Source organism: Colletotrichum tamarilloi, assembly GCF_030869305.1.
Source record: "Colletotrichum tamarilloi strain Tom-12 chromosome Unknown Scaffold_1.1, whole genome shotgun sequence".
NCBI classification, from domain to species: domain Eukaryota; kingdom Fungi; phylum Ascomycota; class Sordariomycetes; order Glomerellales; family Glomerellaceae; genus Colletotrichum; species Colletotrichum tamarilloi.
In genome coordinates this window covers 82760-97376 of record NW_026849384.1, presented here as the reverse complement: position 1 = coordinate 97376, position 14617 = coordinate 82760, and the positions used below count along the sequence as shown (strand labels likewise).

The 14617-nt window shown below is 53.3% G+C and overlaps 5 protein-coding genes across 5 annotated transcripts; 1 reads left to right on the top strand and 4 right to left on the bottom strand.

Moving 5' to 3' along the window:
• Positions 1-275: 275 nt before the first annotated feature.
• Positions 276-2584, bottom strand: CTAM01_00032 (uncharacterized protein; the record flags this gene model as incomplete). Its single annotated transcript, XM_060516086.1, has 3 exons — positions 276-372; positions 435-573; positions 628-2584. The coding sequence occupies 3 exons, from the start codon at positions 2582-2584 to the stop codon at positions 276-278; spliced, it is 2193 nt and encodes a 730-aa protein (XP_060388712.1).
• A 1391-nt stretch (positions 2585-3975) lies between these two features.
• CTAM01_00031 (uncharacterized protein) lies at positions 3976-4143 on the bottom strand (the record flags this gene model as incomplete). Its single annotated transcript, XM_060516085.1, has 1 exon — positions 3976-4143. The coding sequence occupies one exon, from the start codon at positions 4141-4143 to the stop codon at positions 3976-3978; it is 168 nt and encodes a 55-aa protein (XP_060388711.1).
• Positions 4144-8389: 4246 nt separating this feature from the next.
• On the bottom strand, positions 8390-8821 carry CTAM01_00030 (uncharacterized protein; the record flags this gene model as incomplete). Its single annotated transcript, XM_060516084.1, has 3 exons — positions 8390-8528; positions 8638-8709; positions 8802-8821. The coding sequence occupies 3 exons, from the start codon at positions 8819-8821 to the stop codon at positions 8390-8392; spliced, it is 231 nt and encodes a 76-aa protein (XP_060388710.1).
• Positions 8822-9872: 1051 nt separating this feature from the next.
• CTAM01_00029 (RNA recognition domain-containing protein) lies at positions 9873-10974 on the bottom strand (the record flags this gene model as incomplete). The annotated part of the gene is made up of 4 exons (XM_060516083.1): positions 9873-10526; positions 10573-10688; positions 10750-10875; positions 10926-10974. 4 exons carry the CDS (start codon positions 10972-10974, stop codon positions 9873-9875), a joined length of 945 nt encoding a protein of 314 aa, XP_060388709.1.
• Positions 10975-11760: 786 nt separating this feature from the next.
• CTAM01_00028 (uncharacterized protein) lies at positions 11761-13252 on the top strand (the record flags this gene model as incomplete). The annotated part of the gene is made up of 4 exons (XM_060516082.1): positions 11761-11953; positions 12021-12201; positions 12260-13022; positions 13079-13252. 4 exons carry the CDS (start codon positions 11761-11763, stop codon positions 13250-13252), a joined length of 1311 nt encoding a protein of 436 aa, XP_060388708.1.
• Positions 13253-14617: the final 1365 nt, after the last annotated feature.

The window sequence follows — 14617 nt, the reverse complement described above, 5'->3', positions numbered from 1 at the left end:
ACACATTGTTAGAACAAAGTAGGGAGAGGCGTCCTTATTTCCCCCCCCCCCTCCCTTAGGTCACACTTTTTGAGACCTCGTTGAATACAGAAAATGGCACAATTCCTAGCCTCTGAGTTTTTAAATGCCCAGTAAAAACAGCTGCACTCCGCAGAGCCAGTCTTCCGAAACTCCGAAGATGCGGGGTATGAAGGTGATGTGTTGATGCAAGTGGTCATGATCCATGAAATGCCGCTAGACGCTCCGCGCAAAAAGAACTTCAAAAAGACTCATCGCTAGCCAGTCTTAATGCCGAACATGGTGCGCGTCCTCGACTTGCTGCGGGCATTCTTGGCAGGCTTGTCTTCGTCATTGTACTTTGACTTGTGAATCCTGTGATGGCGCTTGTCAATACCAATATTCCGTTCCCTTGGAGGAATATATGTAAAACATACCAGCTGTTGCCGACCATGTTCATCCCTTTGGCCTCAGCTTGTCTATAAAAGCCAGCGGCCTTCTTAAGGTTCTTCTTGCAGCCAACTCCTTGAGCGTAGCAAAAGCCTGCTTCGGCCAGTGCATCTACATCGCCCCAAGCTGTTCACACCATTAGCTTCATGAATCCGTCAAGAACACGCAATCTCAACTTACATCCAGCGATCTCAAAGCATCTCAGGGCAAGAGCCTTGTCCTGCTCGATGCCCCATCCATTCATATGGCTCACACCCAACTCATAGATGCTGAGTGCGAACTGTGCCTTACGAGTTCTTCTCTCCATGGCATCCACAAACTTTCCTTCCTTGACATGGTCCTCGTCATCAGCAATTTCAAGGCTGGCACATTCAGCTGCTTTACGCAGCCACTCAACACCCTCCCGCTGGTTGGGCCGCATACCCCAGCCGTGTCTGCATGCCAGCGCATACAGAAGCATACCTGTCGGATTGCCTCCCTTCGCTGCATGGCGAAGATGGTAGGTGGATTCCTTCACTGAGCCATTCTCATGGCATTCAATACCCTTGGCTAGGTGATCCTCCGGAGACATGTCTGAAGCTGTCGGGGCACCTGATGCCAATGAGCGAGCCGCCTTGACAGTGCTGTTAGAATCACTGGTGGTAGTTGACATGGCAGTCTGACCACGAGCAGCAGTATCGTGGGCCTGAGAAACAAGGGCACGACCCCGAGAATCCTCCTCTGAAGCCCGGCTCTCGGTCGATGGACGGCTGGGATTAGGGGATGGCTGCGGGGCCGGGCCACCGCGATCGAGACTGCGCTTTCCTTGCTCGAAAGAAGGCTTGCCCAAGCTGAGGTTATCGGGCTCTGCTGAGCTAGATGGCCGAGTTGGCGGAGATGGGGGTGCTCCGCGTTGGATAGCTTGCACGTTGCTTGGAGCAGTCACGGGCTGCTCCCATTGAAAGGAAGCTTGCGGGTGAGGGTCGAGAGGAACAGATCGCTGCACGATCTTGCCTCGGGGAAGTGAGTACTTGGAATAAATGTACGAAGGAGCGGCCTTGCCATCGTCATGCACATGGTCGGGGAAGCCCTCGCTGTTCATGCTAACAGGAGTATTGGCAGAGTCGTCATTCGCAAACATGAATGACGGTTGGCTGTCGGATGAGGCCTGACGCGTTGGGGTCTCCAAACCAGGTGTGCCGGCTCGGCTCATGGGCCTCGAAAAGTTGAAGGATGGTCGCGGTAATGGCATGGAGGCGTCGGAGCACACGGAAGGTGAGCGTTGGAAAGGACCTGGGTTCAGGTTGGGTGACGCATTTGACGCCGCATAAGCGCTGCAACTTGAAAGTTTGCGCGGGGGCAACGATTGAACAGAGTTGCTCATGTCGTCGCTAGTATTTTCGAGGGGAGAAGACATTGAGGTCGCCGATCGTGCTGTGAAGCTCGGTCGCGGAGGAGCCAAGCCAGGTCCATCAAACGAGTGTCCTTTTGACTTGCCGGGCGATCCATTTAATGAATTTTCGCGTGACCGTGCTGGCGAGAGCAGAGGTAGTGAATGATCTTTTCGTGGAGGCGAGGTTTGCAAGTGAGAGTCGTTCGTGGGGTGTTCCATTGGCGTAGGGGACTGCTCTCTTCTTGCGCCAAAGTACGTCTCATCCTGGTGTTCCTCCATCGAATCCAATACTCGTCCACGCATCATGTCGGGCAGGGGCGTTGGGAGAGGCTCGTTCTCGTCGGGAGTAGGCGGAATGCGGCTCATTCGAGGGTGCACCGAGACCGGTCGATCTTTCTCAGACGGGAAGGCGTCCTCTACCTCGGTTCTAAGTCCCAATCCTGGGTTTTGAAGCTCAGGAAGTGGCATCTCGTCGGATCCTGAATCATTAGACATAGAGCGAAAGTAGTCTGATCGGCCCTGTACGACCAAAGGACTTTCAGTCGTCAAAGGTGGTAGTCTGCTCATGCGCCTTCCTTCGCCGCTCGCGGCAGCTTGGAGCTGTCTCGCCAACAGGCGACTCTGAAGAGCGAAGGCATCGAGAGGTGACAATTCCGGGGGTGCCTCGCCTGCGACGTGGAGTCTAGGGGATCGCAAAGGTCTCGAAACGTTGGACATGCTCGAGGGCGCCCGAAGGTCGATGAAGTTTGGGCGTTGCGGCGACATGGTCGGTCGATTTCGAATCGCGTGTTACTTTAAGTTCCCATGCAATGCGATGCAGCTGTTTTGCAGGTCTCGTATGCGTTGGGGAAATCGACGACAGACAGAATGAACGGTCGGGCGAGCCTAAGAAGTGGTCGGTGGTTGGAATCCTGGCGGTGCAGGTCGTGTCTTAGCCGAAGGATCGGTTATGGCGTCAGTCTAGAATGGAGGATGCCACATAGAGGTCGAATAACAGGTCGATGGCCGGCTGATGGTGTGGCTGCCGAGAATGCTACCAACCGCGCATGAGAACAATGAGGTCAGGATTGGTTAGACGCTCGAAAACGGGACAAAGTTTCGATGCGGGTCGAAGATGGGCGAAAGAAGAAGCAGAAATGGAATCTGAGGTCGAATATTTTGGAAACGGATGTCGTCGTGGGGGCCTTTCCTTTCAGTTGGTGTTGCAGATGGATAAACAGGTTCGAGGATCGGTAGAGTATTCTTTCTTAGAATCCAAGCAGTACGCACTAAGGTAGCGGGAGGCGGGCGTCCGTTTTAGGCACTGCGGTCTGGCGGATAACAAAGAAGGCGCAGCAGCCAAGTGGGAAGGTCGAAAGACGAAAAGAGTGTTGGAAGAAAAAGAAGAGGATTCGAGGGTATCGAGAGACAACCTGAGGTAACCTGAGGTTTATTCAAACTGGCCGGCCGATGCTTGGTGCTCAGTAAGGTAAGTAGCAAGAGGTCTCAGGCCGAGAGCAGCTGGAAACGGTTCCTTTCGACGCCTGTGCTAAGGATTGGTCCCGATCTGTCGCGAGGAACAGATGATGGAACACGGACACGAGGAGGGGAGGGGGAAGCCTAGGAGGGAAGGGGGGGAAAAAGAGAAAAGGCCGAGAGGAAGCGAGACGAGAAGCGGGAAAGAAAGAATGGAAGCGATCTCTGTTTCCCCCCAGAATCGGATACGAGGGGGAGGTGATGAGCAGGTGCCAAAACGGCCGGGGGAGGCAAGCGAAAGAGGATGAACGAGGAGACGAAAGAGGGAAAGAAGCAATGCACTTGAGTCGCCCCGGGCTGGAACTGGTTGTGGTGCAATAGTGCAATGGTGCAGCTGGATTGAATTGGATTGGATTGAATTCCCAGAGGGGGGCACTTGGGCACTTTGGGGCCCTAGGGAGGGGAGAGGACTCAGAGGTGACTTTCCACTTGTCAACTGGGACAGGGTGTTATTGGGCCAATCGTGGGGACGCAAGGAACAGACTGAGTTGAGTCTAGCACCTAACGCGACGCTAATACAGGGACATCAGTGCTCCGTAAGGTACCGTAAAGATGGAAAGCACCTTCCATTCGACACCTCACGTTCCCATACTCAAGACGGTAGGAACGCTCCTGAATGGGAATCCTGAGGTGGGTGCCTCTCACTTGGGAGCACGGGCATCGAGACCGGTAGAGGGTAGGGATACGTACCGCGGTACGTTCAAGGGATGAGTTAGCACGACCACATGTATCCGCAAGCCACGACGGCGCCAGGCCCCCCCATGCGAGGCACGCCGCACGGAAGCAGGGGCAACAACAGGGGATGGCATCACAGGCGGACGCCCACGAAACACAGCAGGAACAACCGGTGAAAGTTGCACGCGCATAAGCAGCCAGAATATGCATTTCTACGCAGCCCAGTGCTTAGGTACATCAAGGTATGTAGGTATTCGTACCTATGTAAGGTACAGCAGCAGCAGCATCACTTATTGAAACCCCTTAGTGTCTGCAGTTGTAAATCATGGCTGGCCGTCTGCCGATGGCGTTGTCTGGGGTGCAGGTACACAACAGTCATTGGATGGCATCGCATAGCAACACGATGCACTAACAGCAAGACCCAAATTTCCCCTTTTTTCTTGTCTTGTCGCTCGTCTCTGTCTAATCCCTGCTTGCTGGCCCTGCAAGGTGCAAGGTCTCTACTTCCGCCCGTGACGCCCCTCCTTCAACCTTTCAAGCCCTGTGGCGGCTGGCCCTGCGACCTCTTGCGACCCTGCGCTTCAACTGGAAACGGGGATGTCTCCAGTTCTTCTCTGTCGCTGTCACCTTGTTCATTAATGCCAATGCGTCGTCGTCCGTAGCAAGACCGTCGATGACCACGTTCACGCCGATTGTGTAGGTGGCTTGGACATTGTGACCCGAGGTTCGGTGGCAATCAGCAGTCCGGGACTGTATACTGTACGTGAGTCTACCTTAGGTATGGCTGATATTCGATGCTCAGTCAGGTACGCGCTCGGTTTGGTCGTCAACATACGTGAGAGTCTAGGGCATAGTCATCTTCAGGTCAACGTGGGAGCCGCGCCTAGGTGCATAGCAGGAGTGTATGCCTTGTCCGTACCTCTCGTCTCTGTACCTGCCTGTACCTTAATTCATGAGTTTATGTACGTCCTTCGTTGCCATGATGAAAGATGCGGTGAGTGTAGATCGTAGAGCACGTCAGGTGGGCTTGCTTTGACATGCATAACGGCAAAGGACACAACCATCTTCGGTACGGAAGCTGCGCTTCCTTTTCGCACCTTGGTATGAGGTGATGATCTCGTGTCGCCAGTTGCCACACTGAACGGAGAAAGAAAGACCAAAGGGAATGCCTTTCCTTCTTCAACATAGAGGTTACCTGAGGTGCCTTACCTAATAATCATGGAATCGCGGTTTTTTTGTATCATCTATGGTGTGAGTTGGCAGGTAAGGTATTCGGTTCGTACCTTCCCGAGTCTGTTGGCCAGAAGTTGGAATGGGAAGCAACAGCTTTTCAGCCTGGAAGTAACAGCCCTGCCACCGGTCATTCCCGCTTCCACTGCCGCTTCCTTCTCGTTCTTCCCGGTTTAGAGTACGGAGTACAGTTCCTGCAGCAATAAGAATCGCCCAGAATAGCCCAGCCATCAACCTACTTTAAGCACCTAAGGCATTCCCGGGCGGGATGGGAGGAACTTTAACAGATAGGCACGCAGGAAGCGCAACAGCCTCTTCCCTCAGGCTCCAGGCTTCAGGTGTCGCTCATCACTGCCCATCTAAGCAAGAGCCGTTCTAGCGGCATCCTCGACTCAGCTTTCTTCTGAGCTGTCCTGAACCTGACGGAGCTCTTCCCATGCCCGGGCTTTACTAAGGCACCCACGCACTGAGCACTATGCTAGGTAGCTAGAGGGGAGGGAATAGTGCATACGAGGTATCCGCACGCTGCCCCGGACTGAAGTGCGTTTCTCGTCATTCCATTCCATTTCCTCATTAGCGGATGGCCAGGAGACCTAACTTTAGTAACATTGTCGCTGCACTAACACGGGCGAAGACCCAGGCCAGAACACGCTGCGCCAGAAATCTGGACCATTCATCGAGAGATCAACGCCTGGCGCAACACCACACAACTCTGTTCTTCTCTTCCTCTCCAACATCTCTTCCCTGCTGTTTCTCGGCCTACCTTACCAAGACGGCCGGGCGCTGTTATGCACAAACAGCTATCCGCATCGTTGCTGTGCAAAATGTTGTTGTGCGACGACTGTCCATGTCCACGATGGAGATTATCTTACTGCTAAAGGCCCACCGTCCAGTACCTTTCCACCTACCCTGCCTAACCGTTTACACTAACGGACGCCAGCTCTAGATTTACGGAGCTGCTACGGAGCATCCTCCATCAACTAGACATGGCGATGTGTCGTCTTGATCGTCGGTCCCGTCCACTCGCGAATCACTCGTCAACGGGAGAACCCCCAATGGAACGCACCCTTGGGTCTTTGACGGTTCGACCTGGATGCTGGAAGGGCTTGAGCAGCAACTTCCCAGCAAGCAGCCCCATCAACAACAAAGGAACGGACGCCAAAATAAACCAATTGGCAATCCCCCCCCCCCCCAAGAAACGGAGCCACATGCCACGGAGCGACGGTCCAGAACAACATAAACAATCAAAGCAGAAACCAATAGGTCGCACATGACGAATCGACGATGGCCTCACGGACGACAGCATCCCCTCTCATATCCGCTCCAAGCCTGTCAGCATCATTTATTTCCCTCCCAATTTTCTCTCGAATCCCACATGGCACATGTCCCGCCTGCCGCCTGCCCTCCTTTTTCCTCCACTCCGAGGGGGCTCTAATTATTTCGCTTCCCGCTCTCTGCAGCGTGATGCCCCTGGATTGGGAAGTCATCCCCGCGTTTCATTGGCTCATCCCATGACCCAACAGAGTACGAAGCATCGTCGGAAAACCTTCTTTTGAACTTTTGAATTGCTTTCTCGTCTACTTTGGTACTCGATATTGGTACCTATCCGTACGGAGTACCTCCCAGCAGGTAAGACATGTGCCATTTGGGGACCGCGCTCATTACGACCTTCTTCCTATGGATACATACAACCTTATTAGTGCGACGTTGCAACATGCAGTGCCGCTGCAATTGCCAATAGCCTTCCTATGGTCTATGGGGCATGGTCCGGGACCCTTCTTTTTTGTTTCCCCGGCAAGAATCAAGAAGGAAGACTGCCCAAGACGGTACGGAGTCACGGAGGATTACACCTCGAAAATTTCTCTGCCAACATATGACCTACATGGACTGCCAATTCAAGGACGGAAAATTTACAAAACTCAACCTTCTTTCGGCTGGGGAAATTACACGGCGGCTCACTCCCACGTCGATCCTGGAGGCCGCGTCAACAAACACCCAAAAGCAGCCGTGACGATGCACCAATTACCGAGCACACTTCAGTTGACGGCGACCTCTGCAAAAGATGCGAAGAATACGCAGATGCGCGGTCCCATCATTGCCAGCCGCGGTCTCTACCTGAGTAATCGGGGTTTCGGCTGTATCCATGCTCGTCATTCACAAGTCAATGTCACTGACAACTTTCAACAACCATCAGACTTACGGTACTATACCGTGTATGTATAACAACCTGTCAGGTCGTTTCAGCCTGCGGCCATCATCCCTTCTGTCGGTGCCTCTGTCGTTCGTTCATTCGTTGCACTTGGGGTGCCCTCAGATGAACCCATTTTAACGGTTTATGTGGACGCGACCAATGATAGAACGTGAAGACTCCCCCAACTTGCAGCTTCCGCCATGTGAGTAAAAAAAATCATTCCTTTTCTGAAAGGTCAATTTTCTCCTCCTTTTCCTACACAAGAGTGTGGCACGAATGCATAGGGAGACACAGCTCCTACGGCGCATTCGCTACGGACTCGGATGTTCTGCCCATTGACATTCTCTGACAAAAAGAACTCCTCCTCTTCCTCCTCCCCCATTTTTTTTTTCCTTCTTCTCCGTCCTCCTCCACAATCCCCTGCATGCAAAGTGCAAAAGATTCAGGAACGACGTTACTCTCCCGATGGGCTTCTAGCTTCTGTGAGACAAGTGGCTTGTTTCGCTCCCGACTCAGAAGCACGAATGGGGCCACCCACAGAGCACCACATTTATTGGACACTCTTTTTTTCCAATACGAGGGTTGACTGCTCGCGTGGCTCGTGTACCGCATCGAACACGGCCGCGATGCGGCGGGTGGTGTTGGAGTGGCGAACTAAAGTTCTAGCGATGGACGTCGTTAATCCTTAGGGGAGGTCTAGAACTTCACTGCAATTCCGTCCAACATTGTTCAGACTTCAGCGTATCTCGTCTCAGCGTACTCCGTATCTCGTCCCATCTTTTTTTTTTCGCTTGCCAACTCCCACCATTCCGGCCAAGGTTACCAAGCCACATGATTTTGAAAGGATGGGCCCCCGGTTACAGCTGCCGATTCATCCCACCGAATCGCACCCCATATCACAGTACACAAAGCAAGTCTCTCTTCCTTGGCGGCATGAAGTTCTCTCGTCTGGTCACGACTCACTGTGGCGCGCATAGTGATAACTGCCACAGAAACATGATATCACCCCCCCCCCCCCTTCTCCCTTCACCTTGAGTGCAGCCATGTACGTGGCGGCGGGCGGCGGCGAATGAGAACTTGGGAAGTCGAAGATACTCGCTATCCAATGTCTGATGTAAAACCCTCCTCGCTAGGCCCCGGCATATACCTCTGCCAGGGCCAGGAAGACCGGGTGCGATGCATGAGATATCTTGAGTAAAGTACTTACTCTCTGCAGACAAAACTCAGTCCCATCACGGCCAAATCCTGTCCGCCGCGGAGTGCTGCTCCACCCAGCATTCTACACCCGTACGAATGTGCAGTCAACTTGTCCTATCAGTAGAAACCTGTTTCTGTAGGCATTTTGAAACCCAGCTTCTCCAGTCGCCTTACAGGGCATCTTTCTTTGCCATTTAGAGTTGCTTGTCGGTATCGGATACACCACCCCCCCCCCCTAAGAAAAAACATTGTCCCGGTATCTATTTTTTTTATTTCTTTTGGTATATATCTCTTATCTCATCTTGCAAAGATTATCAAAGCCACACGCCGTTTAAGACGGATGGACAGCAATGAATTGAAACCGTTTGCAAAAGTGATCTTGTTTGTTCTACAGCTAAAGGTCGTGGCAAAGATGTGCTATAATTGTCCTACCTATCCTTCACGTCGCATTTTCCATGAGCCGCAGCAAACCATTGTTGGCCAGGTGGCCGGTCTCGTCAACTTTCGCCTTCCCCCCACCAGCTTGCGTCAACGGCACACCGGAAAGTAAACAAAGTTTCCCTCTCAGCTGAACAAGATGCTCAGCTCGTTTTCGAGTGTAGAGTGTGGTATATTTAGACTTGGCCGCGTTGGTTTTTTTTTGTTCCTCGTGATCTGCCTCGTCCGCACTCTAGGAGAAGAAAAACTTGGTTGCTAGAAAACACAAAAAAGACCTTTCGGCCCCGCCACTGCTGCGAATCGAGGCGCAGCTCTCAAAAAATACGCCACCCATCATTCAACGCCACCTTCCGGCCTCCCCACACGCCCGTGTTTTTTCAGGCCCTACCGAGGCTCAGATGCTAAATAATCGGTAGAAAGTCGTTTTGTGATGATTTGGGTGAGTAAAGTAGAGTGGTTAAGGTGGTTGTTGGAGGGGCAATTATCTGGCAAAGACCCCATTGAGCCCCTCATCTGGTCCCTCCAAGGGTAGCTTTCCTCCCAGAATAGCTTCGTATGAGCCTCTTTGCTCACGAAGCAACCATCCGCAAGGTTCCGTTTCGTTACCATGAGCCAGGTCGGATGTTCGGAGTTAGTATAGAAGCTGTGGACGTGGGGGGACCCCACATCTTCTCAATCTCAAGTCTTTACCATCGATCAGAGTGACGTGTCTGCCCAAAAATAGTAGTCCTGGGTTGCTCCAAGCGATGTCAAGCTCGTAAGCTGAACACCACAGCTCGCACATGCACCAGGGCAAGTATACCATGCTCATCGCCTTTGTCCACCAAAGCTTGCGCGGAGCGCCAGGATCTGTTGTCTTTCTGCCTCGGGGAGCATGTTGATCGTCTCCATCGGCAGTTCCATAACCTGCCGCATGAGAGCGTCGGGGTCTTGACCCAGAGGTGCAGCAACCGGCGGGGGTGCGCCATAGGGAGCTTGCTGCGGGGGAGGCGCGTACGGCGTGCCGGCGACAGGCGGGGTGTTGTTAGCTCCCATCACGGGGACCGGCGGGAAGCCGGGGGTGGGCTGTGGCGGGTAACCGATCGGCGCGGCCTGCGGTGGGGGCGCCGGGGGCGCGCCGCCAGGCTCGATGACGGAGTGGATCGCCTCGGGAGACACCAGACCCATGAGCAGGAGAGCCTGGAAGACGGCGTATGCCAGTTGCGGTGCCTGCTGGAGAAGTTCCGTCGCCCTGGCGGGGTCGGTAGAGGCCAGCGCCTTCATCTGTGTGAGGATATCGAGGAGTTGAGACGGGGGAAGGGTGTTGAGAGTCCGTGAGATGGCGTCGGTTGCTGTGACGTTCGGGGGCAGCTCCTTGCCGGCTGGGAGAGGAGGCAGCGTACTCGACTGCATCGGCGGCGCGACAGGGTTGTATCCGTTCGAGGCGTGGGAGGGGTTGACGCCATCTCGGCCCTGTTTCCACTGTCAGATTCCAACTTCAAATGCCGGGCTGTACCTCTATACGTACGTGTCCGTGGCTATCATTGTTGTCGTCACTGCCGCCCTCGTTGGAAAAGTCGACCCTAAGTTTCCTTCCCATAATCTCATAGTCGTTCAGGTTGCGGACAGCCGATGCTGCGGAGTCTGCGCCGCATAGTCAGTCAAGTCTAGATTCTAAGAGCAGTAGGGTTCTCCTGAGAAATACCATTGTCTGGATATTCTGCAAAGCCGAAACCCTTGGGCCGTCCGGTCTCGCGGTCGTAGACTAGGCGGAAGTTGAGGACCTTGCCGGCGCTGCTGAAGATGTCGCTGATCTGCTCCTCGGAAAGGCCTAGGACAATTGGTTAGATACATAGAGTCTTGTGGGAAATTCGTTCCTACCATAGGGGATATTGCCCACGAAGACAACTCTGGAAGGCGGCTTCGACATCACGGTATGAAGGTTCGATGGTCGGCACACAAGACTCGCTCAGTACGCGCTCGCCAAGGCGGTCAAAGGGACGTTGGGTATCGCGTTCGTTGAAAAATTCGCAGCGTTCTCTTCTTTCGGTATCGAATCCTCGATTTAAAGTGTCGTGGGTATCAATTTGATTCAGTCGAAGGGCGGCGCAACGGTGATGATTTCTTGGAGGTTGCCTTTTGGATCAGAAAGCACTGCATTCTCCAGCCTTGACTACCAGGCTGGGATTTTACAGTGGGGACGGGAACCGCGCAGCTTAAGCACGAGCCATCTGATTCTGGATTGCTTCTAGTGGTCTAACGGCATCTTCCATTGGCCAACGGCCGACAATTACCCAGGGACCCGGACCCGCCCGCCCCGTGCGAGACCCCTGACAAGATGCACCTTTAGCGCAATTGAGAGCTGGACCGTGGACGGGCTGCGTGGCCAGAAAACGAGTGAAGGTGGCCTCTACTTTACTTTGGATTTGCGCAACTCTCAAGGCTTTGTGAGATCCAATCCTCCTACCTTGCTTGCAACTCGACTTTCTCGCGTCGACCTTCTCTTCTCATGGTTCAGGCGGGGTCTCTCACTTCCTGATATCACCTTTTACCTCTCCGCCACTCCTTTTAGCGTTATTCTGCTTGGCGCATTGTTGCGAAAGTACGACTTTTGGCCTACTCCCGTTGATTCTTCTCACAACGCTTACGAGGCTACCCCAAACTCGCGATAGAGATCGACAGCTCTTGATAACACACTCCTCCCTCCGAACTCACCATGCCGGCAAAATCGAGATTCACAAGGCTCGACGCCTTCACAAAGACAGTCGACGAAGCACGCATCCGCACGACGTCTGGTGGAATTGTCACTATCGTGTCGCTGATCGTGGTCTTCTGGCTGGCCTGGGGAGAATGGGTTGACTACCGGAGGATAGAGATCCACCCCGAGTTGATCGTGGACAAGGGAAGAGGTATGAAGCCCTGGCAGTCTCTCCTAATCTGTACGGGCAGTAGGAGCTAATGTGTACCCGGTAACAGGCGAGCGCATGGAGATCCATCTCAACATGACTTTCCCCAAGATGCCCTGCGAGCTCCTCACCCTGGACGTCATGGATGTTTCTGGCGAGCAACAGCACGGCGTTCAGCACGGTATTAACAAGGTTCGCCTTCGTCCCCAGAAGGAGGGCGGTGGTGTCATTGACATCAAGGCCCTGGATCTGTAAGTTACTGCAAATGTCGCCTCCTGCCGAGGAGCTTTTTCTAACACCTTCCGCCAGTCACTCTCGTGATGAGGCTGCTGAGCACCTGGACCCCAACTACTGCGGCCCCTGTTATGGCGCCCCGTCACCGGCGAACGCGCAAAAGGCCGGATGCTGCAACACATGCGAGGAAGTCAGAGAGGCGTACGCGCAGGCTTCGTGGGCTTTCGGTAAGGGCGAGAACGTCGAGCAGTGCACGCGCGAGCACTACGCCGAGCGATTGGAGGAGCAGCGCCAGGAGGGCTGCCGTATCGAGGGTAACCTGCGCGTCAACAAGGTCGTCGGAAACTTCCACCTTGCCCCTGGCCGCAGTTTCAGCAACGGAAACATGCACGTCCACGACCTCAAGAACTACTGGGACACCCCCTCCGATGCCCAGCACGACTTCACTCACACTGTTCACTCCCTGCGCTTCGGCCCCCAGCTGCCTGACACCGTTACCAAGAAGATGGGCAAGCGCGCCGCTGCGTGGACGAACCACCACGGTAACCCTCTCGACAACACCCACCAGGAGACCAACGACCCCAACTACAATTTCATGTACTTTGTCAAGATCGTGCCTACCTCCTACCTCGCTCTCAACTGGCAGAAGGGATCCAACCCCGAGGAGGAGAACTCTGGCCTCGGTCTTCTTGGCCAGGGAAGTGACGGCAGCGTCGAGACTCACCAATACTCCGTCACGAGCCACAAGCGCAGCTTGGCTGGCGGCGATGACTCTGCCGAAGGACACCAGGAACGCCTCCACTCTCGTGGCGGCATCCCGGGAGTCTTCTTTTCCTACGTAAGTTCCTCCATACCCGCGTCCTCGACTTCCTTCACTCACACGAACGTGTCCAGGATATTTCTCCTATGAAGGTCATCAACCGCGAAGAGCGCGCCAAAACATTCACTGGTTTCTTGACCGGCCTTTGTGCCATCATTGGCGGCACTCTCACCGTCGCCGCTGCTGTTGACCGCGGTGTCTTTGAGGGTGGACTGCGTCTCAAGAAGATGCGCTCCAAGGATATGTAGATTAAAGAGATGGAAGACCTGGTATTGTAAGTAGTCAATATGTGGTGGAATATTTCCGTACGCTGTGCATCAAAAGTGGAGTTTGGGTGGCTTGGTAAAGAAGGCTTCATCGTTTCAATCAATACATAAATATCAAATGTGCCATTGGAGTTTATGCGTCCACCAGTCTTCCTTCACTCGCCATGCCTATCTGTAAATATATCTTGTACCGATCACTGTAGCCTTTTTGATATACGAATATGTTCTCGGACAATTCTGAGCCATTTCGAGCAACGATGTCAGCTTGTACTAAGATTTGTATGTTCAAAACGATGTGTGTACGTGACTTTGGGCCTTTGCAAGACTACTCCATGGAGAATTGAAATTCATCATTTGCCCATCAAACATGACCTCAACTGGCAAAATGAGTCTTGCGATATGGGAATGTTGCATGTTCTGTGAGATTCGAGTATCTTCCAAATACGTATGCACCCCCGTTCTGCTTTCTCCTGGTTCAGACCATGGGCTGTGTGATAAGCCATCCATGCGTTCCCGATCTCCGAAATTATATAGGCCGCATATCATCGTGACTTCTAGGGCCCATACCCAGTTTTGCGCCAAAGGCAAGGACAAGAAGGCGCTTCACAAGAAACGCTGAGAGAGAGATATGGCAGCTTGCAAGAATGACTAAGTAGAAAAGGGGGCTTAAAAGAGCATCAAACAGTACCAGGAAGAAAGATAAAAGAAGGCGCCTGTGGAATTCGAACCCACAAGCTACAGCCCGGTAAATCTGCTCTCAGCATTGGGTTACGAATTTCTTCGTCTTCTGGGCAACTTTCCCTTTCTTGCTGTTATTGAGATTTTCCGAGGTGAATCAGCATATAGCGCACCCCACACTCTTGTATTCCCGCGTATTAGAAGAGAGGGGGAGAGAAGAAGAAGAAGAAGAAGAAGAAGAAGAAAAAAAAGGCTAGAGAAGTCAAAAGAGTTCACCCCCCCGGTGGCGAACGGGGGCTACATCTCTGGTGCTCATGCTGGGACTCGAACCTGGAACCTAGTGTAGGCTAAGCCAGTCGACGAGGCTCGCCCGTAACCATCCCGCCAAACGGCAGTTTGACCTGACCTCACAGGCCTGTGAGGCGCCTGCTGCCGTTGGTGACGGAATTAGAATCGACGGGACCTATATGGGCTTCCCGATGTAGTGATTCGTTCTCGTGTGTTCATGGTTCCGTGGAGTTGACGGCAGGAGGCAGTAGGCACCCACGTGATATACCGAAATTGTTTGCTACAGGTCTACTGCCGCCCGTTAAGTCGAGAGGAGGATACCTTTTGAGTATGATGGTTCATCCACTACGCATTGTTCCTATCTAGATATGAAAACGGGAA